Source organism: Phragmites australis, chromosome 1 (assembly GCF_958298935.1).
Source record: "Phragmites australis chromosome 1, lpPhrAust1.1, whole genome shotgun sequence".
NCBI classification, from domain to species: domain Eukaryota; kingdom Viridiplantae; phylum Streptophyta; class Magnoliopsida; order Poales; family Poaceae; genus Phragmites; species Phragmites australis.
Window position 1 is genome coordinate 9,503,003 of NC_084921.1, and position 22,060 is coordinate 9,525,062.

The 22,060-nt window shown below is 42.8% G+C and overlaps 2 protein-coding genes across 2 annotated transcripts; one reads left to right on the forward strand and one right to left on the reverse strand.

Annotated features, from left to right (window-relative positions):
- The first annotated feature begins 2,377 nt into the window (after positions 1–2,377).
- Positions 2,378–4,566, forward strand: LOC133908676 (probable 3-beta-hydroxysteroid-Delta(8),Delta(7)-isomerase). Its single transcript, XM_062350804.1, has 4 exons — positions 2,378–2,672; positions 2,872–3,018; positions 3,117–3,225; positions 4,083–4,566. Exons 1-4 carry the CDS (start codon positions 2,540–2,542, stop codon positions 4,336–4,338), a joined length of 645 nt encoding a protein of 214 aa, XP_062206788.1. The 5' UTR covers positions 2,378–2,539; the 3' UTR covers positions 4,339–4,566.
- A 1,607-nt stretch (positions 4,567–6,173) lies between these two features.
- Positions 6,174–8,701, reverse strand: LOC133908667 (uncharacterized). The gene is made up of 4 exons (XM_062350793.1): positions 7,990–8,701; positions 6,999–7,239; positions 6,794–6,911; positions 6,174–6,662 (listed from the first exon to the last, which is right to left on the reverse strand). Exons 1-4 carry the CDS (start codon positions 8,562–8,564, stop codon positions 6,571–6,573), a joined length of 1,026 nt encoding a protein of 341 aa, XP_062206777.1. The 5' UTR covers positions 8,565–8,701; the 3' UTR covers positions 6,174–6,570.
- Positions 8,702–22,060: the final 13,359 nt, after the last annotated feature.

The window sequence follows — 22,060 nt, forward strand, 5'->3', positions numbered from 1 at the left end:
GTACGTACTCTGCTTTGACTCAGATGTGGCATCATGTTCATCACACGACTGCTGCCGCCGCCTTCGGCCTTCCTGCAAAAAGGTGAGCTGCAGATCACTGGCTGCATCTGCGTCCAGCATGCTGAATCGCTGACGTTGCCATCGAAAAACGTGAAATGCGGATCACTGGCAGATGCTTGGCCGGCTTGGCCCAAGCACTGCACCCGCGCCATTCCAAACTGATGATTGTACATAACTGGGTCCTCGCAGGCAAGCTTCAACGACTGAAACTGAAAATCGAGACATAAGATGTTGCTGATTTTTTTCCAGCCAAAAAGAAAACAGAGAGAAATACATAGTTACCTCAACCTGGTTCTGCAGTGCTTGCACATAGAGACTTTCCTGCAATCCTGTAACAACCAGGAACTAGGCTCTGCAGCAGCCTCATCCTCTCACTAATCGTATCCCTTCTCACTGCACAATCACACATCCATGCTTACACTGGCCAATTTAATTATATACTATCAAGGGATCGGTGGCTGTAGTTAAGCATGCAATTAATCAGCTGTCCATGGTTCAAAATAATATTTTGAGATAGGCTAAGGGTGTGTTTGATTGCATGATTTTATCTTAACCTGGTCTATTGGATATGTACAATCACAAGAAAAAACGTTTTTGGTTGTCCGCATTCATTGTTACAGTCTGACCCGTGGACGCACATATATGCCCTCAGTATGACCCGAGAATGAAGCTCGATTCGAGCTTCACTTCACAGTCTGACCTGACAAATATAGGTTTATACATCTAAGTCATGCAGACGAGCTCACTTTTCAATATTATAAAATTATCTTCATACAACAACTAATCACAATCATAACTCTTACATCTACTAACTAAACAGAAACTAACTTAATATTTCTAGATAGGCTCAACCAACTAACACTTTCAACAAATATGACTCCCCGTGAAGCAGGATTCGGATCCTCTGACTTCATCCAGGTGACTTCAAACTTCCGTGCACCGTTGGATAATGGATGGATGGATCAGATGTACTGCTACAGTGTAACAGGAACCGTTGCTACAGTACTGTTCACCTACTCACACTTTACTGTTCACTTGTGACTTCAGAGGTCTGAAGTCAGGGGATCCGGATCCCGTGAAGCACCGGATGCGGCAACGCTGGTACTTGCCTGTGTGGCAATGGCACTGTTTGTCGGTACCACAGGGTTCAGAATACAATTGCACAAAACATGACAACCATATCACTAGTTCACCACAGAGATTTACTGGGGGGGGGGGGGGGGGGGCTCGATTTGTAGAAATACGTATACTGGTAAAAACTCATCTCTCACACTTGAAACATCAGATCAGATGGAAACACAGAGCGGGCAATCTAGTAATCGAACACTTCGGCACGACGCGTGAGATTGTTGCACCGATCCGTCCACCTTACGACCGGAACGGACCAGCCACTTTCCCGTAGACCGACACACAAACTAGAGCCACGACCACAACCCTGCTCCGACGCCGCCGTCAGCCTGCGGCGGCGCCAGCACCGGCTGCTCCATTGCGTACGCGCTCTCTCCTCCTGCGCTCAGCGCGTCGTCGTCCCTGGACAGCGCCCACGGGACGTCGGCACCGAGACCGGCAGCTCCTCGTAGCAGTCGCCGTCGTCGACGCAGTCCGCGCGCAGGCAGCACGTGTTGCGCCAGCAGCAGAGGAGGGTAGAATATGGCGGCTGGGGAACGGAGCACAGCAGGGGAAGGAATCGGAGAAGAGGAGCTCAGGGAATAGTGGCGGCGCTCTGACCGGGTGGAGGCGGAGGGAAATCGCGATTCGCTAGGGACGTCACTGAATGGGAGCGAGCAGAGAGAGAGGATGAGGACGATGAAAGCCATGGGCAATGAGGAAAAGAAAGAGAATGGTTAGCCTAGGGAGTAAAAAGAAATGTGTGCCTTCAGTTGGGAGAACAGTAGCCTCAAAACACTGAAGGTAGGTGTAGCACCACTTCCTTCCTGAACTACTTAGCCAAAAATAGATTTTGCATAAGGCCTCTTCAGTGCTGGTTTTTAATTAATTATTAATTAGATGTTTAGTTAGAAAAATCTGATATGTCAAGTAATTTTAAAAAGAGGGGGAATAAACTTATTTTTTTTTTTAAAAAATAGCTCTTTAAGTTATCCTAAATGATTATGAGATAAGTAATCATTTTAAAGACTTTAGAAAACTAATAAACATATGTATGTATTGAAAGCTCATTTTTTTAACGACAATTCTTTACCTTTTTACTTTTAAAAATAAAGTTTCGGGAGTTGCGCAAGTCACGGACCAAACAAATGGGCCCTTACCCATACCCATACCCATCCAGCTCATGCATCCTCTTCAACTGTCCATTAGAAAACGCCGTCCTGTGCTCGTCTCGTGCAGTCGTGCTTCGCATTAGTATAAACCAGCCTGCTGCCGCTTGCTACTGTTGCAGAGACTCTATCCAGATCGGCGGTAAGGCCGAGGAGAAGATCGAGCAGGCGGCAAGGCCGAGGAGAAGATCGAACAGACGGCAATGGGTCACCCTTACGCGCCAGCGGAGCTGCAACTCCCAGGGTTCGTGCCGCTGCAGCTGTCGCAGGGCGAGATCCTCGTGCCCTACCTAGGCACCTCCCTCTTCGTCATCCTCGCCGTCTGGCTCATCTCCGGTACCTCCCCCATCTATCAATCTCGCCATCCTATTTCCTCCGATCCATCGCTGAGCATGCCGTCCCTCCCTCTTGAAATTGAAATTCCAGTGTCCAAAGTTGGAATCTTGCCTAGTGCGCTCGTTTGTTTGATCAGAAATTAAAGACACAAGATCCAAGATTGGATGTGATTCTCAGCTACTCGTGTAATTGCTTGCAGGAAGATGTGGCAGATTATCCAAGACCGATCGTCTGCTCATGTGCTGGTGGGCGTTCACCGGGTTGACCCACATCATCATCGAGGGAACCTTCGTCTTCACCCCTCATTTCTTCAAGAGGGAGAACCCCAATTACTTCGATGAAGTTTGTAAGTTCTCGCTGGCAGCCGTGATTATCCTCCCAAATCAAAATGCATACTTGCTGAGAGGAACCAACATAACAGTGGGTGGGTTCTGCCTTGCCCAGGGAAAGAGTACAGCAAAGGCGACTCCAGGTATGTCGCTAGGGACACGGCAACTTTGACAGTTGAAGGAATCACCGCTGTATTGGAAGGCCCTGCATCACTGCTTGCAGTGTATGTCTTCTCATCTTCTGCTCGGCTTACTTCTATATAGGCAACCTACTTTGTTTCTTGATCAATATATGTCCTTTCTAGTTATCTGTTGCTAATGAAATTCAATCAAACCTGGCTCTGTGATGGGGTTACGCATCATTCAGAATTCAGACTGTATTGCAATACCATATTATCATGTTTGAGATAAGGCACAGGGGAACTTGGCGATTAAACTTTTCTTTCAGTTGTTAGGCCTTGATCTTCATATCAGATCACCACCCTCCTGTTAAGAGGCAGGAGAGAAAATGTAATGCCTATGAATCAAATAAATCATGAATAAATGGAGTTTTATGTTTATCTATGAGTGGATTTACATGCCCTGAAATAAACAAGAGTGATGACTGATAATGATTTAATTAAATTTAGAGGGGAACATTAGGACGACAAGAATAACCTACTTCAATGGAAATGTGTTGTGCCTAGCCTGAGACTGAGTGAGCTCGCGAAATTTATGCATGTAATTTATAAGCTCCATGATTTTTTTGACATTAATTTTGATTTTTCAAACTTGATTACCATATGATTTTACCTATTTTTCTCTAGTGTTCTAAAAACACAGACAGTAGTTTGGTTGAAATTGTATATATTTACATTACTTGTTTGGGGATCAAGTACACCCACAAAGAATTCAGCTCCTTCCGTGTTTTGGCTTTAGAAATTCAAATTGATGCACAAAGGATGTTCCTTTCCTTCTTTGTTTTTGGCTTTTTAGTGTGAATGTAACTGTACACTGGCAGGCACCTTTGCTTGTCTACTAAAACTGTATGCAAAACCAAACTATGTAGATTTTCATCTTACCACAAGTTTTCTGCCTGCAGCTATGCCATTGCATCTCGGAAGTCTTACAGCCATATTCTCCAGTTCACCGTCTGTTTGGGTCAGCTCTATGGATGCTTGGTTTACTTCATTACTGCATACTTAGATGGCTTCAATTTCTGGGCCAGTCCATTCTACTTCTGGGCTTACTTCATTGGCGCAAACAGTTCGTGGGTTGTGATACCAATACTCATCGCCATAAGATGCTGGAAGAAAATCTGCGCGGCGGTTCAAGTTGAAAAGGTGAAGACTAAATAAAAGCTGCCATAACCACCATTTGATTGGAACTAATACATATTGTACTCTGGACAACATCGTTTGTTCTTGGCACTGAAATTCTTGTGTTCGTGCTGAAAACTGCTTGTTCCCTTTGCTCAAACAATAATGCAGGAAAATTGCTTTTGTTCTCTTGTTAAATAGGGTTGCTGCTTATTCCTTTGAAATAAAAGTATTGGCACCATGAACTGCCTTGCAACTTTTTGTGTAGGATCATCTCTGTTTGCCCCTTTGTAACTCAAGAATCCTTCTCTTTCAGCAAAAAAAAGTTTGAAGACTATTCAATTTTTTAGATGAGGGATAGCTGTTCTAGTTTGACAATAGCTGTGATTCTAATGGTCGCCTTGATTTGTATAGATCCGTCGTGCATGTATTTCAGCAGTGAACTGAATTGTTCACCTTGCAGGTTGGATTTAATCCTGGTCATTATACATACCATGAATTGACATAATGGCAAAAAATCAAAGAGGCAGTGTTTTTGAGTGGCAATTATGCGAAGCCAATCTTTAGCATGACAAATCTACGAAACCCACTCTTTAGAATGGCAAAATTCCAAATTTCTCGGCAGATGATATAATTCAACTTTTCGTTGTGACCTGTAAAATTTAGTCTCAGGTAATAAGCCGGATAATACCATGCTGTTACGGAGCGAAGTGTCGAAAAACAATAATAAGGATTGCCACATATTGAGATGTCTTAAGCATGGAAATAGCACGAAAATGTGCTGAATTCAGATTGAAAACCAAGTTGCTATTGGCAAATAATCTGTGATAACAAGTTCAGAAATCACAACTCTGATAACAAATATGAATACGGAACAAGAAAAGCAAAAATATCAGCAGCGTTGAGCAAAACAGGACAAGATGAAACCCCATGCCGGGCCTTACACTTGAATTCACAGACAGTGCAAAGTTTTAGTAGACAAATAGCGGGTGTAATTACATACAGAGACCTCATATATGTACATCCAACAGCTCTCACCTTTTCATACATTCGCTCAAATTCATCGGGACATCAGATGCTTAGTTTTCACCTGATGCAGCTATTCTCTAAGTGGGGCTCAGGTGCTTAGTTTCACCTTGTCACCTAAAATTACACATGCAAAAATGTATATGGCTTAGAAAGCTAGCTTATGCATATAAATGATCAAGGAATTAGTAGCTGTTGTTAAGCATGCAGCTGGTCAATTGCGTTATCTTGCTAGAACTTGAGAAAGATCAACTATTTAATTTTAGAGAGACAACATTAATATTGCTAGAACTTGAAGAACCTGTCTTCAAGGCGGTGGCTATTTGTGGTCTGGCTCCTCCTAGCCCTCAGGTATGATGCAACCACGAGCCTCCTGCGGCATCGGACCATCATTACCACTGCGCTTTGTTGAACCGAAGCAATTAGAATCATAATTATCCCATATCACAAAATTACAATTAGAATGTTTCAGTCTATTCTTGCTCTACTATAACTATAGGCTGTTACAACTGAGGAAGATTGAGCAGTAACTGAGAGTCTGAGACTGGGAGATACAGTTAGATCTCATTTGATAGAGCTCTGAGAGTTGATTCCACACTGAAATCGCTTCTAGTGCTGTTAAATAGGTTGGTCAGGGAGTAATTCCGCGCGGGAATCACTTCCGTTTTGTATAGCGAGGTAGGAACTGAAAAAACTAACTTTCACCTGATTCCCGACTGATTCTCCTCGATTTCAACACAATATTCTCTCAAGAATCACTTTCACCGCATAATCACTCCCATCCTACTTTCATCACAGAATCACTCTCACCACAGAATCAGAGTTCTACCAAACAGGCCCTTAATCCAACATTGAAAAGGAATTGATTCCGTTTCAAATGTCCAATCATGATGTTTCCTAGAAACAGGCAACCAAAAATCCTCACAATAGGCAATACAAAAATGCCGGCCGACAATGGCACACAACATCAGGCATCATCAATCTAGATTTGGTATCCTACCACTCCCCGAATATCCTCACTAATCAGAACCTACTCATAAACATACAACAACAAAAATCACCACGAAAAGTGAATCATGGTACCACAGATTCAGAAGCAGGCAAGACCCTGCAATGCACAGTTAGATTGATCATCTCAGCATAGATGTTGCTCCTCAATTCAGCACTCCAGCTCCGATAACAAAATCATCTCAACTCCACCGCTGACTAAAAACTAAGGGAGAAAACGAAAAAAAGCAGTCATTCTCAAAGTACAACAGCTGCCTTGTCTGGAGTAACATGCTGGAGGACAGTGGCGATCAAAGGCTCATAATGGTCAGCACCAGCACCACACCATGCTGCAAGTAAAGATCTACTTAAGTATGGATGCATTGCAAACGAAAACACAGGAATAAAGATTGAAGTATGCTGTGAAGTTTATATTGATCTGCATAAGAAAGCACAGCAAGATTCGCAATCTGCAACACACCTGTTCCCTTCATGAATAGAAAAATTGGTGGTTCACAAATATCTCCTCTAGGACGGTGCGGGAGGAAGAACACGCAATTTTCCTCATCAACCATTGCATCCGCTCCATGAGCTTGCACCTATCAACGCACAAACGAAATGGCCCGATCAGATTGCAAAGTGCTAGCTGTCAAATGCATATAAATTCACACATTCATAGACTTTACCACGAAAACTTCTCTCTTGAACTCTGTTGCCAGGCACTCAATGGCAATATCATCACCAAATGCAGCTGCACGGCCATCCCTGTTCTCATCGATTGTCAGTAAGCCCTCCTCTGTGTACTGCATGGTGATTATGTCATGCTCATCCTCTGCAGAACCAGAAATGGACATGTACTTGACCCAACTATCTCCATTGTTTACAGTGATACATCCCTCCTTGTAGATAGTTTCAGCTGCAATTTCCCTGCAAGGCAGTCAGCAACATAAAGATGCCATCTAAGCACATAGCTGGATTTCGGAAGCACAGAGGGCAGAGGCCAACCTTTGCAGGTTGGCATGATTGTACAAGGTACAGGAAACCTAAATTGATTAGTACATAATAACTCGAGATTCTGTGATTAACATGTACAGTTGTACCAGGGTCAAGCATGTCGGTACTAAATGGAGCATTGGAATTAACAGGCCGGGCAGCATGTTCTTGGAAATTGAATGCTTTGTCCAGGTTGCTCCCACTACATCCGCATTTGCGTCACAGCACTAAAACAACGATTCCATCCTTCCTTGACCATTTTATCAAGGATACAATACTAGGACACCTCGTGAAGTCGTGAGGCGAATTATTGCATCTCCATGATGCCATAAGATCGCATCAATCTGTGCATGTGCGTGTGGTTACATCAGAAATAGGTAAAGAATCACGAATTGCTAAATGTAAATAACCTGAAATGACTAAACTTTGATCTCAAGAACAAGCATATTTGGTGGTGGTGATGGGGGTGGTGGGGGGACAGAACCTTTTCTTTCAAGAAGGCAAGATAGCGACATTGTACCAGCTCTTCTGATTAGATTAGGAGCAGGAATGGCGAAATAATTAGCAAAAGAATAGAAAAAGGCGGGTCCTTTAGATCATGACACCATGACGGGAAAATCAAAGATTTGAGCTGGACCAGGGAGACTAGATGTCTAGATCCGGGAGGGGCGGCCGGCGCGGTACCTTTGGATGCCGATATCGACGAGCTCCTGGATGGCAGTCTCGAGCGCGTCGCGCTGGGCCTTGGGCGCGAGCACCTTGATCTCCTGCACGACGTGGACGCCCCACCCCGCCTTGAGATCCGGCGCGTAGAGGTGTCGCACGGCCGCGTCGACGGCGCCCCTGTCGTCGTCCCCCGCGGCAGCGTAGACCTCGGTGAAACGGCGAACGGCGCGGTGCCTGAGCTCGCGCGCGTCGGCCTTGGCGGCTGCGGCCGTCCGGGCGGCGGTGAAGAGGCAGTTGCCGTCGGCGTCGACCTCCCCGCCGTGGTCGAGGCGGAAGACCACCGGCGCCGGCGCCGCCTCAGCGCCGTCCGTCGGGGAGGGCTTCCACGCTACGCCCCGCTCCCAGATCCGGTGAAGGCGGCGGCGCTGCTGGTCCTCCAGCGCCCAGACGGCGTCCCATCCCGTGGGCGAGGTGGCGGGCTCGGGGGCGGGGGCCGGCCACGCGAGGAGCTGCGGCGGGGGAGCGGGAGCAGGGGACGGGGGCAGGGCCTCGGCGACGGCGGCAGCGGAGGGGTCGCAGAGAATCTTGCCCATTTCTTCGCGCGTTCGATTAGGGTTTCTCGCCTCTCGATTTGCTCGTCGCTTCTCTCCTCTCTCGTTGTTAGGTGGCGCGTTTTTTTCTTTCTTTTTTTTTTTTTTTTGCGGTCAAGACGAAATGCGACAGGCGAGGTGGTCGACGTGGTGGGGAAAGAGTAAATAGCCGTTGGGAAGACAGGGAGAGGAGGTAGGTGGACACGTGGTGAGCAGTGAGTGGCTGCAGTGATTGTGCCGCCGGCTCATGGCAGAAGTGACCGTTGCTGGCTGATCTGGTGTGCTTACGTGTCAGCCAGCTGGACCACAATTATTATTTACCCATTTAGGCCCTTGATTCCGTAGAATTGTCAAAAATCCTTTTGAGGGTTAAACGCTTTGTAGTGGGCTTAAAAAACTTAGACATACGAGGGAAGACAACCCCACGCATCGCATTTAAAGGTGGAGAAAAAGCATGGCTGATTACTCTCTGAAAACGACTTTATGATTGTCTAGTATCACGTTGAAGGCGATACATAGCGAGATGTTTTTAAATTAGGGTCGAGTTTCGATTGTTAACATTAATTACTGGTTGGTAACACTAACTACTGGTTAGTAACATCAACTATTAGGTGATTTATCACCGTGCTATTAGGTTCGGAGTGGGCTTAATATCATTCGTTTGCATGTTATACAAAGTTTAGACTATTGAGACCAAATATAAAGTTTATTTAAGATTGGGCAGCATCTATGATGTTTAACATTAGAACAATATAAACTAAGGTTGCCTTGGTGTACATGAGCATTTTTAGCTATGATATCTGCTATTGTATTTTTCATGTTTTGAAATGTAGTAATAAGGGTCCCATTGATCAAGCGATTAAGAATGAGAGCAGGCTACCAGAGAGGAGTTGTCAACATAGTAGGCACATCCATGAACCTACAAAGGGAGACAATATACATTGCAAGCAGGAGGACTAGTGCCTCTCCTTGCAAAGGAGATTCAGCACGGGCAGTTTTTGCCCGTATTTGCAAAGACCAAGGGATCTGGTCTGCATTGTTTGTGATGTGAATAGCAAGACCAGACTCCCTTCCACGAGAGAAAGAGGCAACTGTTACACAACTGCAGCCAGAGAGAGTATAGATATGATGATGATAAATAATAATGTAGAATTGTCATTTATGGTACTACTCAACTACCTTGATGATCGACAGGCTATTGTTGGTCTCTTTAGAGCATGTACAATGGTGTATTTAGAGAAAATATTTATAAAAAAAGATTTTTTTTCTCAACTGTAATAACACACGTGCTTGCGGAGGGCAAGTGATTATTTAAGCACCACCATTTATATTAGTGCTAATAAGATACTTAACCATATTTAAACACCTGTAGCCTTTGTTTGCATTAGACATTATAGTTTTTATGTAGGTGTTTAACACTTTCTTTTTTTTAAACACCTAGCCATAAGCACTTAGCATTGTTCATAATATGTGAAATGGCTAGTTTTCGTATGCGCATTGAGTGTCCGGTAATGAAAGGATTAAATGGCCCAAAAGGGGAGGGGCGAATTGGCACTAATTAAAAATAACTTATATCGAATTCTAGAATAAGTAGTAACTTTAATCTAAAGTAAAGATAATGTAACTACATGATCAAACTAGAGGAAGACAAGAAAATAAGCAAGCTAAAACACAACGTAAATGCAGAATTGAAATCTTGCAAGAGAGTAAATACTCAAATTTAAATGCAGAAAAGTAAAGAGATGGACAAGAAGACATCAATTTTTTTCCGATGTATCGAGTAGTTGGCACTCCCCCTAGTTCTCGTTGAAGCATCCATTAAGAATATCTCTTCTCCTTGAGTCACCAAGACTCAAGTATTCCCTCATGATAGCCACTTCTCCATCTTTGGATTGGCGAGCATCAAACCAAGTACATCGCTCTTTCCAGAGCTCCCATAAGAACTCCAAGATCTCACCGAGACACCTCTAATCATCAAAGACCGGCTAGGTATTGTCAGCGACCAAGAGTAACAAACCAATAGCTTCACTTGACCAAGATCACGCCTAAACTTCATCTAGAGACATATTTGTTACTCTCTAAGCACTAATGATGTCCTTAATATTCAATTAGGGACTTTGTAAATCACTCTAGTACTCTCTCTTGCTTCTTGATGACACACACAGTGTATGGACTCTTTTAGGTTGCAAGAGATCGAAGTGAGACCGAGTGATGGGGTATATATAGGCTAGAGCATCAAATCTAGCCGTTACCCAACCACCCACACTTTCTGTGAACGCCGACAGGTCCGACGTTCACCAGCTCACACACATCAGATTATCCGGTGTGTATCTTTTTCAAAACATTTCCAATGCATCTGTAATAGCCGTTACTGCTCTAAAATGCTCCGACGAAGACTCCAGTTCACACGACGGACCATCCGATAGGTACAACCAAGAAAACCATATGATGAAAAACTCTCTGCAAAAATTACTCCGGCGAAACCATTGATATTATGCTAGACCATCCGGTGTGTTGTACTTCATCTTTTTTAGAAATTTCACATCTCCAGAAAATGCTCTAGCGCATTTATCCTTAACGCCGGACCATTCGACGTGTTGACTTGAAATTGCCCTGCTGAGTCAAAACACCCCAGAGTGTTTAAATCTGCTCATCGTTGGACCATCCAGCGTATGCAATTTTTCATCCGGTGTATGTAATTTTTTCTGAACCCGTTCAATTCAACCATTCTTGAGTTTTAACTTCTGAACAACTCATCCATGGACTTCTTTGAGCTACTTACTGCTAGAATTTCACAAATGTGCATCAATCATGTCTAGACTTACCTATGTTAAGCTACTAATCTTAGCTCCTTTTTATAGTATGGTCAAAAGACTAAGAAAGGAGATTTATACTACTTTAAGTGTCCTTCATCTCCTTGTGACACTTATAACTATAAGATCCTTAATCTTGATACTCATATCATTTGATTGTCTATAGAATCAACTTAGAGACCAAAAATACCCAATTAACATCGTGAAATAAGTTTTTTGATACCCTTCAAAACAAACTTATTAGTCATAATAATATATTTTTCATTAATCACTGAAACACTTATCACTTATCTGGGGGCCTAGATGCTACAATCTCTCCCTTTTTGGTGATCGATGACAACACAAATAAGAAGATAAAGATAAGAATTGAAGTACACCCTATCATACTAGTCAGTTAAGTTACATCCTAAAACCGTAATCACGTAATTAAGTATAATCATGCTTCTTAAGCATTATACTCCCCCTGATTGCAAATGTAGATCATTTTAGCATCATCAACTATTCTCTAAATATAAGTCATTCTCGAACTTCTATGCATTTTTTTCTCTTTTGTTCCCTTCTTACCCTTGTTTAATAAATGCTACTGCTCTCACAAATGAATGCGGTATCTTTTCCAATGCAGAATAAATAAAGGGCAACAAGGTCATTTGATATACTTTCTTAATCTCTGTACACAAGTCTAAAACGACCTACATTTGTAATTGGAGGGAGTATTTAATTTTGTGTAATTTTGTTTTGGAACACTAGAGCATTTCGTTTAGAGTCAATGGATGAGAGAAAGAAATTTAGAAGAGAAAGAAATGAATTCATAGTTAAAACAAACTTCTTTCTTTAGCATGTGGGGCCCACATGGGTGGCTAACCACCCCATCTCCTCCTGGGGTAGCAGCCCCCACCAACTCCCTCTCTCTCCCTCAATCTCCCAGCTCTTTCTCACTCCCACCGTGCAGCCCCCTCCCTCTCAAGCTCTCTCTCTCTCTCTCTCTCTTTCTCCCTCGATTCCTCCCTCTAGAAGCCGAATCGAGGTACACATGTGGTATTCATGTGATCACTAGCTCATAAGCTCCTCATCCATCCAATTCATTTTTATTTTCTCGAAAGATTTGAGCCGGTTTTGATGTCTTTTGGTGTTCTTGGTTAAAGCACAAGGAGTACCGGCGTTCTTCCTCTTCCCGAGCTTTTCCACCTTCCACCGATGGTCACCAACCTCATCAAAGAATCTTGGGTTAGGCTCCTAGGCTCACATGGCAAGGATGCCCGTTTTGGTTGGATAAATTCCAAGTTGGTGCTAAGTTTGCGGAGTTCTCGAGTTCTTGAGCTTTGGAGAAAAAGAGAGGATTCAGATGAGTTTTGTGCTACGAACCGTGTTGCTAGGTTGGTGAGTGAGTTTTAGACTCTATGAACTATCTTAAACATGTTTCCCTTTGTTTGGAGAGGCTCGCAAATCAAATCAGTTGAGTTTTCCCCCTTGAGGTAACCTCTCTGGATAACTCGGATAGTCCGGGTAGTCCAGTGAAAACCCCAATGAATTGTGCTAAAAAATCATTAGGTTTTAGGGTGCAAGTTGAGTCTAAAACCTTTTGTATAGTGTATATGTATGTTTATGTAGGATAGATTTAACATGTGAGTCAAATCGATCGAGGAAGATCATCGAGAAGTGCAAGTCTGTCCAACCGGATAGTCCGAGTTAAACCCGCAGGGTCCAGGTAGTTCGCGGTGCTTTTAACCGAGCACCCTTGCTCGGGGCCTCACCCAGATAATCCACCCAACCCGGATAGTCTGGGTTAAACCTGGAGGGTCCGGGTAAATTTGATTTAGATTTAGTAGAGAACCCTCGCTCGGAGCCTCACCCAGACATTCTGGCCTAACACAGAGGTTCTGAACTCAGACCAGACCTTCCTAGTTAATTCAAAAATGGCTAACCGAGAACCCCATCTGGAGTACAACCCAGAGGTTCTGGAACTCGGAGGTTCCAAGTTCAACCTGTAGTCTTCGGCCTCCTGTTAACTTTCCAAAGTCGTTTAGATCACAAAATTTGCTTTTATTTCGCATGTCTTGTCCTTTTAGCTTGTTGTTATGCATATTGTAGCATACATTGTTGCATCTCATTCATGCTTATCATTGCACACATTCTTCTTAGTGAACGAGGATCCGGAGCGTGATGCAGGTGTGGTTGAAGATGACACCGAGCCACACGGGTTCTGTGAATTCTGTGTGGGTAGCACTAGATAGCCGCCTGAGCAGCAAGACACGCATCTAAGCATGTTTCTCCTATTAATTTGGATCATATGGATCTAATATGATAACATATGTTTTATGCATGTTTGCATGTTATCGAGTCGTTGTCGGATTTTTGGTATGGGTAGAACCTATATTGATGCATTACATCCTCTTTCTTGAGATATTGATGATCCATATCCTTGTAATTGGGGTTTAACTTGATGTTGTCTAATTCAAAGGTTAACTGAATTGCTTAGCCATGCTTAGGTTCTTCGGTAGAAGTCGAGCGGTGAAATGAATTCATCATTCGCGAGCTATAGGCTTTAAATACTATCACAATGATAACAATGTTGGGTTTATGATGTTGGTTGGATGAGCAGTGAGGATGACGTGAGATGTGGACGGTGTTAGGGGTGTTTTCTCCTTCCCCGATGTGGAGTTCCTCAGGGTAGGTCGGGAGAGGAATCCGGATACCATAGATCGCTTACATCATTTAAGCATCGTCCGTCGGTGCCATTGGCTTTAGCATTTTTCGTGCTCACCACATGTCGATATAATGGTAAGATAAGCCGAATATCATACACTGTGCTAACGCTTGCCGTGCTGTCACGTCCCCAAAACCGTAATCATGTCATTAAGCATAAGCATGCATCATGAGCATCATGTTTATTTCTTGAATGCTTGTTAAATTCTTTTGGTGTTTTAACTTGCATTTAGAGTTATAAAAATAGCCGACGCTAAAGTTTCTTTTAGTTTATATCCCGCATAGGCGTGGTGGGTGAGTCCAATTAAAATTGGGCTCATCTCATTTTATTATCGCTGCACAAGAATTCTTAGAATTTATTGAGCACTAGAGCAAACTTTTGGGTAAATAGAAGAGAGAAGAAAAATGGGAGAGAAGGAATAGAATTTCAGCTGAAATATTTCATTACTCTAAAGCGTGAGACCCACTAGCTGTCCCCGCCACCTCTTTCTCTCTCACTCGGCTGCAAGACCAACAGCTCCACCTCACTCCATCACTCCCTCATGTGCTCCCTCTCTCTCACACTCTCTTGCTCACTCCAACCAACCAAAGAGCAAGAAAGAGCAGCAACTCCCTCTCCTCTCTCAAGCTCTCTCTTACTTTTCCTCAAAAATCTGCCCTCAAAACGCAAAAATCGAGGTATCCATGTCATCCCATTGCCTTTCCCGCATCCCTAGCTCTTTATCCATCCAAGATTTTCTTGCATGTATGAAAATTTGGAGGATTTACAAATCATTTTTTGTCACCACTTTGTTCTGAAATTTCAGCAGCACCTTGTCTTCCCTTCTCCAAGCTTTTTCTTCGATCCTTCCCCAATTTGACAGCCACAAACCTTGGGAAAACACCTTGGGTAGGTTTTCCATGTGAGGATGAATGAATTAGTTGGCATTTGGATGGGATTTGTGGGCTGCAATCGAGGAATGACGAAGTATCGTTATGTTCTTAAGGCATTAGAGATAGAATGAAGGTTTGGATGAGTAGAGCTAGTGATTTGAGTTGGTGGAGTGGATAAATTAGGTTTATAATCCATGTTTTAGTTCCTATACATGCTTATGTGGGTTATACTTTACCATGCAAGTTGAATCGTTCAAAGAATCATCGAAAAACTCGCGTTCTGTAGGAACCCAAAGACTCCAGGTCACAACCCGAAGGTTTCGGGTGATCCTCGCCAAAAATACCTGAGGACCCCCACCTGGAGGTTTACCCGGAGACCTCGGAACCCGGAGGGTTCGAGTTCAACCCGGAGTATACAGATTGTACTGTTCATCAGACGTTTTTCTTTTTTTATTTTCTTTGCTAAAACTTGTAAAATTTATAATAAATTCTCTATAAGCTCCAAAAATTATGAAACCAATTTTTTTGGTTTCATAATAACCTCCTATACCTATTAAAAATATCCCCAGCAATGAAATAATTAGGTTAAGACTTCTAATTCATTGTTAATTCTTTACAAGTTTAAAATTTGATAAACCAATTTTGCTAGTATTCTTATGACTTATTTTAACTAGGAAACGTGTTTTCATGCATTATAAAGCATATTTTATGGTATTTCATCATATGCTTATTGCGATGCATTCTTTTCTTTAGTGATCGTTGAACCGGAGTGTAACAGGTTTTTGTAAAGGGGTTTGATGTTTGATCCCGAATTGAAGAAAAACAGCAAGATAATCAACTAAGCATATTGTATGCTGTGTTCAAATTGAATGGAGTCTCAATTGATAAATTATGCTTTATGTATGTTTGTATGTTTAGCTAGTCAATATCGGGCTATATGGGTAGAACCTATATTGTTGCATTACCTCTATCTTGATCTGTTGATGATCCTTATTTCTTGTAACCTAGGATGATTTTGTCGAGGTCTAACTACAACGGTTAATTGAAATACTTAGGTCCTTGGTAGAAGTCAAGCGACGGTGCAGCCGTTGTTCACGAGCTTGTGCTTACTCACTATTGTTCACAATTATAAGTATGATGTCGGGTTGGATGAGATGTGAGAATGAGATGAGATGTAGGCGGTACTAGAAGTAGGTCAGGAGAGGAGCTCGGATGCCATAGACTGCTTGCATCATTTAAGCACTGTTCGTCAGTGCCATTGGCTTTAGCACTTTTTCGTGCTCACCACATACCCGAATATGGGACGGGTAATCCAAGTACCGTAAGTCACCACGTCTATTTGACTCATGCGTTCGAGATGTGAGTAGGGGCTTGTAGAGGCACCTAAGATCCACCATTAAGATGTCGAACGCTTAGGGTCTTAGGTGGCCTCCACATGTGTCGAACATGAGAACAAATGTTCGGGGTGGGTACGTGAACAGTTAGTATGTGAATCATCACTCACAATTGACGGGTTATATGGGCGATGGTCTCATATCGTGTGGGTTCAGGAGTACTTCTCTATGGGGTGTAAAATCAATTTGAATTGCTGCGCTCTCGGTTATGAGCACGCTTTTGTCCATCCATATCAGTCGTAGAGTCACGAAGATTGGAATGTGGTATGATATGTTGGTGGATGGTTGAGTTGGTTCTGATTACATATATGATTATTATTGTTCCAGTTTCATATATGTTCATGTGGTTGGTTACAGGGTAGAATCGATATGTGTTTTGGTTAAGTATAGGTACTCACACATAGATGTTAGGTTACTTACACATATGAATATTTACTTAACCTTATGGCATTTTTCTTGCTAATAACTCAATGCATAATCCTTGGAGTCAGGCTTTTTATATGTGCCCTATATGGTTTAAGTCTTGTGAGTACCTTCGTACTCACGCTGCTCTTTCAGGTTAGCTTCTGGCTACTTCATGTTTGCCAATGCTGGCGGTGGGCAAGAGTAGTACCGTCTACTCGTGTGGCGAGGTTTTAGTTGGAGCCTAAGGGCATATGGCTCCACCGGTCCTTTTGTTGTTATTAGGTTTTAATTCTTCCGCTGCATAGTTTATCTCTTTTGATGTAAATTGTTATAAATAGTTGAATGCTTAAAAATTCGTAATATAATGTGAATTATTCGCTCTTTCTTAAGCTTTGTTGTGATGTTATTGGTTAGAAAGGCACGCGTTCCAATCTTGGGCACAAAACACGTGTTGAGAGTACCGAGACGATATTCTGATTGATCATTATAGTTATGATTATATAAATGATCGACTTAATGATTAATTAGAATATTTTTTGGATGGTTTCTCACACTTGCATCCCTATGATGCGTAAGGGAAAAAGAATAGGAGAAGCAAGGTGGCGGGGAGCCATAGATGTCCGGGAAATACTCGCGGTAACCCTGGTGTCTTAGGGGCATGTGCAAGTGGGTAGTTCCGGGTATAAGAAATGTTGACATGAGTACTCCTTGTGTGGAATTGTTTGGTCACATGAGCCGTATGGTCCTCAAGTCGCGTGGGTAAAGGAGCATCCCCTGCAGGGTGAAAAATCAATTCGGATTGCTGCGCTCTGGGTCATGAGAAACACATGCCGTGACTATCGGAGCGGTATTCTGATTAACCATTGAAACGTGATTAAGTAAATGATCGATTTAATAATTAATTAGAATACTGTTTAGACGGTTCCTTACAATTAATTACATATAACAATAAAGAAAGAGAAAGTCTAGCACTAAAATAACCTATCATGCTAGTTGAATATGAAATAAACTTAGCATGAAATTTAACATAATGCAATGACAAGTTAAACACATCAATAGAGAGAGCCAAATAGCATGTCATTACATGAAAATCCAATAAGATCTAATATTCCGAACCTAACTACCTGAGCTTCCTATGAAGTTAAGACACCCCTAACACTTTCTCCCCTATCACTACACCTCCTCCTATCACTAGACTCTCTCCCCCTTTGATATCTAAGGACCAAAAAGAGATAACTAGACATTCGGGGCTGGAGGAGACGAAGGAGCCGACGTTGCCAAAGAAGGACGCACCATGAATTGAGACCCTGAATCGGACTCGGAGTCAGATGCTGAAGAGAGGATCTCTGTGGCAGTGGTGTTGATGACAGGTGGGAGCGATCCTTCTGAAGACTGACCAGAAGCCAAAGGAGTAGGAACCTCTGACAACATTGCATCTAGACAGGGGTCAGAGCTAGAAGTATTGAGACCCTAAGCTGCCATCTCCAATCTGATGCTGCACTACCTAAAGAGTAGAGTCTGTCTTGTCAAGCACTGGCTAAACAACTGCTGGAGGCGGCTCCACCGACTGTTGCTAAACAGGGAGTGTCGGCTATGGAGAGTCCTCGAAGCTAAGAGGTCCAATGGTCAAAGATGTTATCAATGGAGTAAACACTGGCCTCTGAGAAGTCCCTACAGGCTAAGAGAAGACTCCAATGGAGAGGAGCGGTGGTAGAGAGAAGCCTGACACTTGAGTACCTAAGAGATTGCTGACACAGCCTAGGAGAGGACTCGGGGTGGGAGTAGGGGCTCGAGGTGCAATTGGTAGCCGAAGGCCTGCAGCTTGGAATAAAGATCCCAAACAACCAAAGATGAAAGTGAACATCATGCCATTGTTCTCTCTATCAGACTGAATAGCTGCAAACATAGCCTGATGTTGTTGCTACATCGACTGCATGAGCACAATCTGTTGCTCCTATTGGCACACAAGATCTGCTTGAAGTTTTGGCTGGGCCTCCTCATGACGTCTCTATGTCTCGTCCTGAATGGCCAGGGTCTGAGCTTGAATGGCCTGCTGCTGTTGCAACTGTTGAAGTATGATGGTCAACTCTGAATATGGTAGAGCGGTAGCTACTGGAGGTGTCGTCTTAGGTATTGAAAGCTATGACACTGAAGGCTGTGGTACTGCCTAAGAAGACCCTCCTGCCCTGGCGTCGTGATACCTAGCGATTGGTGGGAAGTACTCCACGTCATCTGAGTCTGAGTCGCTGTCAATGTCAAAGATGGCATGAGGTAACTCTGCCTTGGCCACAACTAAGGCCAGGTCCTCAGCAGTTGCTTTCTCTCACTCATCATCTGGAATCGGCTCCTGAGCATGAAACATGGCATGCTTACCATGACATCTGTCAGAAGGAGCAGTAGGTGAATATTGCCCGAAGTGAGTGGGAGACTGCTCATAGGTCTGGAGGAACTTAGGATACCTGATCAAGTGAGCAAGCAAATATGAAATGAAATGTGCGTATGACTGTTATCGAACCATAGTCATCCCGTTAGCTAACACATCCTCAATCCCACAAAGAATCAAATCCACTATGTCAAACTGCTGGGAGTGAGGATGGAGAGGATCAGGCACTGTTGTAAACTAGTTCTCGACTCTACATAGCTAATCCTAGGCAACAAACTCCATCTCATGGCCATATGAATAGTCTTCACCTTAGGTGTGAGCATATCTGGCAAACGAGGTGAACCTAGGATGAAGGGCTATCGAAATAAACGCCTAATCTTGTCATCTATCAGAAAGGTGCCTCCAAGAAGAGCACAGTGTGGGGGTGCGGCATCTGGGTGAACAACCTCGTGTAGGTACCTGGAACTCGCCTGAACCCTTAATGCTAACAAGATGTTTGTCATGTAGAGTCTAAACTTCTCTCCTTGGAACATAAACTGAATGTAGTCACTCTCCTATGAGATCCAAACTGTGGCATAGAAAACTCTGACTCACTCCTCAACATATATGTCCACATCCGTGTGCAGAGCTGATAATCCAAGGAAGGTATCAAAGTACTATTTCATGTCAACTCCTACTACAGCCAACTGCATGTAATGCCAGTTGAGCATCTTGTGCTCGACTGACCTTCTTCCTTAAGTAAGATATGTGAAAACTACCCTGCAGAAGAGTCCAGAACTTGGGATTTACCCCCTCATCTCTCTGCGGGGTAAACTACTCTCCAACTGGCACAAACCTCATCTTCTTGATCTTTGGTGACTTGAAGGACGTCAAGTCATGCAACCTGATCTCACCCTATGCTGGAGGCTGCTTTGGCTGCTGCTTCTCCTCCTAAGACTGCTCCTCCTCCTCTGTCTCTAGCTCCTAACGAGCCCTCTTCCAGCTACCTAACTAGCTAGAAAGAGTTGGGCCCAACCCCATGACAGAACGAGTGTGGGTGGTCTGATGCGGCGGAGAAATGTCTGTAATCTAAAAACATCACGTAGTCTTAGATGCATCTGCTGCTGCAATGACATGATCCCACTCTTTCTGAGTCTTTGTCTTCTTCTTCGGCTTCTCAACTACCTTGCTCTTGTCACGGCGCTCACGATCCATCTAATAGATAAAAAAGAAGACACAAAGATGAGTGAGTGCTTTGGGTTTAACGAATTTGCATGAAATTGACCTAAATTTGAACCCTAAGCATGATTTTGATGCAAATCGAGATGAATATGCTAAGTATTTAGGACATGACACTAGTAATTGATCAATTGCATGGGATTTGACTCTAATAGCAACAAATTGATCGAAATTGGCTCGGATTTTGATCAAATTTGGGTATTTTTGCATGAACTTTTGAACAGTTTGATTGAAAACCATACCCTCTCAAACACTCATTTACAAATATTTACCCAAAAAGGCTATAGCATACATACTTTTCAAAATAGGCAATAAGAAGCAAAAAGAAAGGAGGGAGAAAACTTCAAGGAAATGTATGAGCCATATTACTTATGAATTCAAAGATTAAGACTTTAAATTCGCTAGGACATAACACAATAGGCACTAAGCACAAACATCTTTTTAATCACACTTATAGAGATGTATGTCCACATTGAGAGCAAATAGCAATCTCAAAGAGTGATATCCTCCTTGTGATCTCTCTATCGCCAATGCACATCTAATACAAAATAAGTGCATGAAAGTAAACATGAGTGCATGTTATATGATATGTGAATGCATAGCATAAAATAAATCTATCTTGTTATATTACTTTTCTTCTCAAGCTTCTTCATGGTGAACCTAGAAGACCACCAACTCAAGCAAAACTCATCTTCACCATTATCTTGAGAAGGCTAGACAAGCACATATCATGAATGCATCTATATGACATGGCATCACATGATGTTAGAAGCATCTATCACATTCAACTCAGTTCGCAATCTACAAAATGTGGCTTCATCTAGAGGTTTTGTGAAGATAACCACCAATTGATCTTCCGACCTTATACTGCTAAGAGAGATATCAATTTTAACCATATTATCTCTAAGTGATAACGGATATCAATGTACTTTGTGTGAGAGTATTGAACTGGATTATTTGCAAGTTTTACGGCACTCTCGTTGTCACAAAGAAGTAGAACCTTCTCTAGATGAACACCAAAGTCTAATACGGTTTGCTTCATATAAAGGATTTGAGCACAACATGCTCCGACGGCTATATATTCGGCTTCCGTAGTGGACAAGGTCACAAAATTTTGCTTCTTAGAACACCAGGAAACTAGGGACCTCTTTAGCAAGTGGCACCTACCCAAATTACTCTTATGATCCACAAGACATCCAGCAAAGTCCGAATTCGAATAACCCAAATGTAGAAAACTAGCACCTTCGGGGTACTACAAGCCTATGCTAGGTGTATGCTTTAGGTATCTAAGGATCCTTTTAACTGTGCTAAGATGTGACTCCGTAGGATTAGTATGAAAGTGAGTACATACACTAAATATAATATCGTGCCTAGATGCAGTAAGGTAAAGAAGTGACCCAATCATAGAGCGATAAAGCTTTTGGTAAATCAGTTTACCCATTTCAGCGATATCGAGATGTCCATTTGTAGACATGAGAGTCTTGATTGGCTTGCTATCATTCATCTTAAACTTCTTGAGAATATCCTTCATGTACTTCTCTTGATGGATGAAAGTTCATTCCTTCAATCGCTTGATTTGAAATCCAAGGAACTAGTTGAACTCATCAATTATTGACATCAACTAAATATTATATCATCAACATAAATTTGACATAAGAACTACTCATTGTCGATGATCTTTGTAAATAATGTAATGTTCATCCTCCTGAC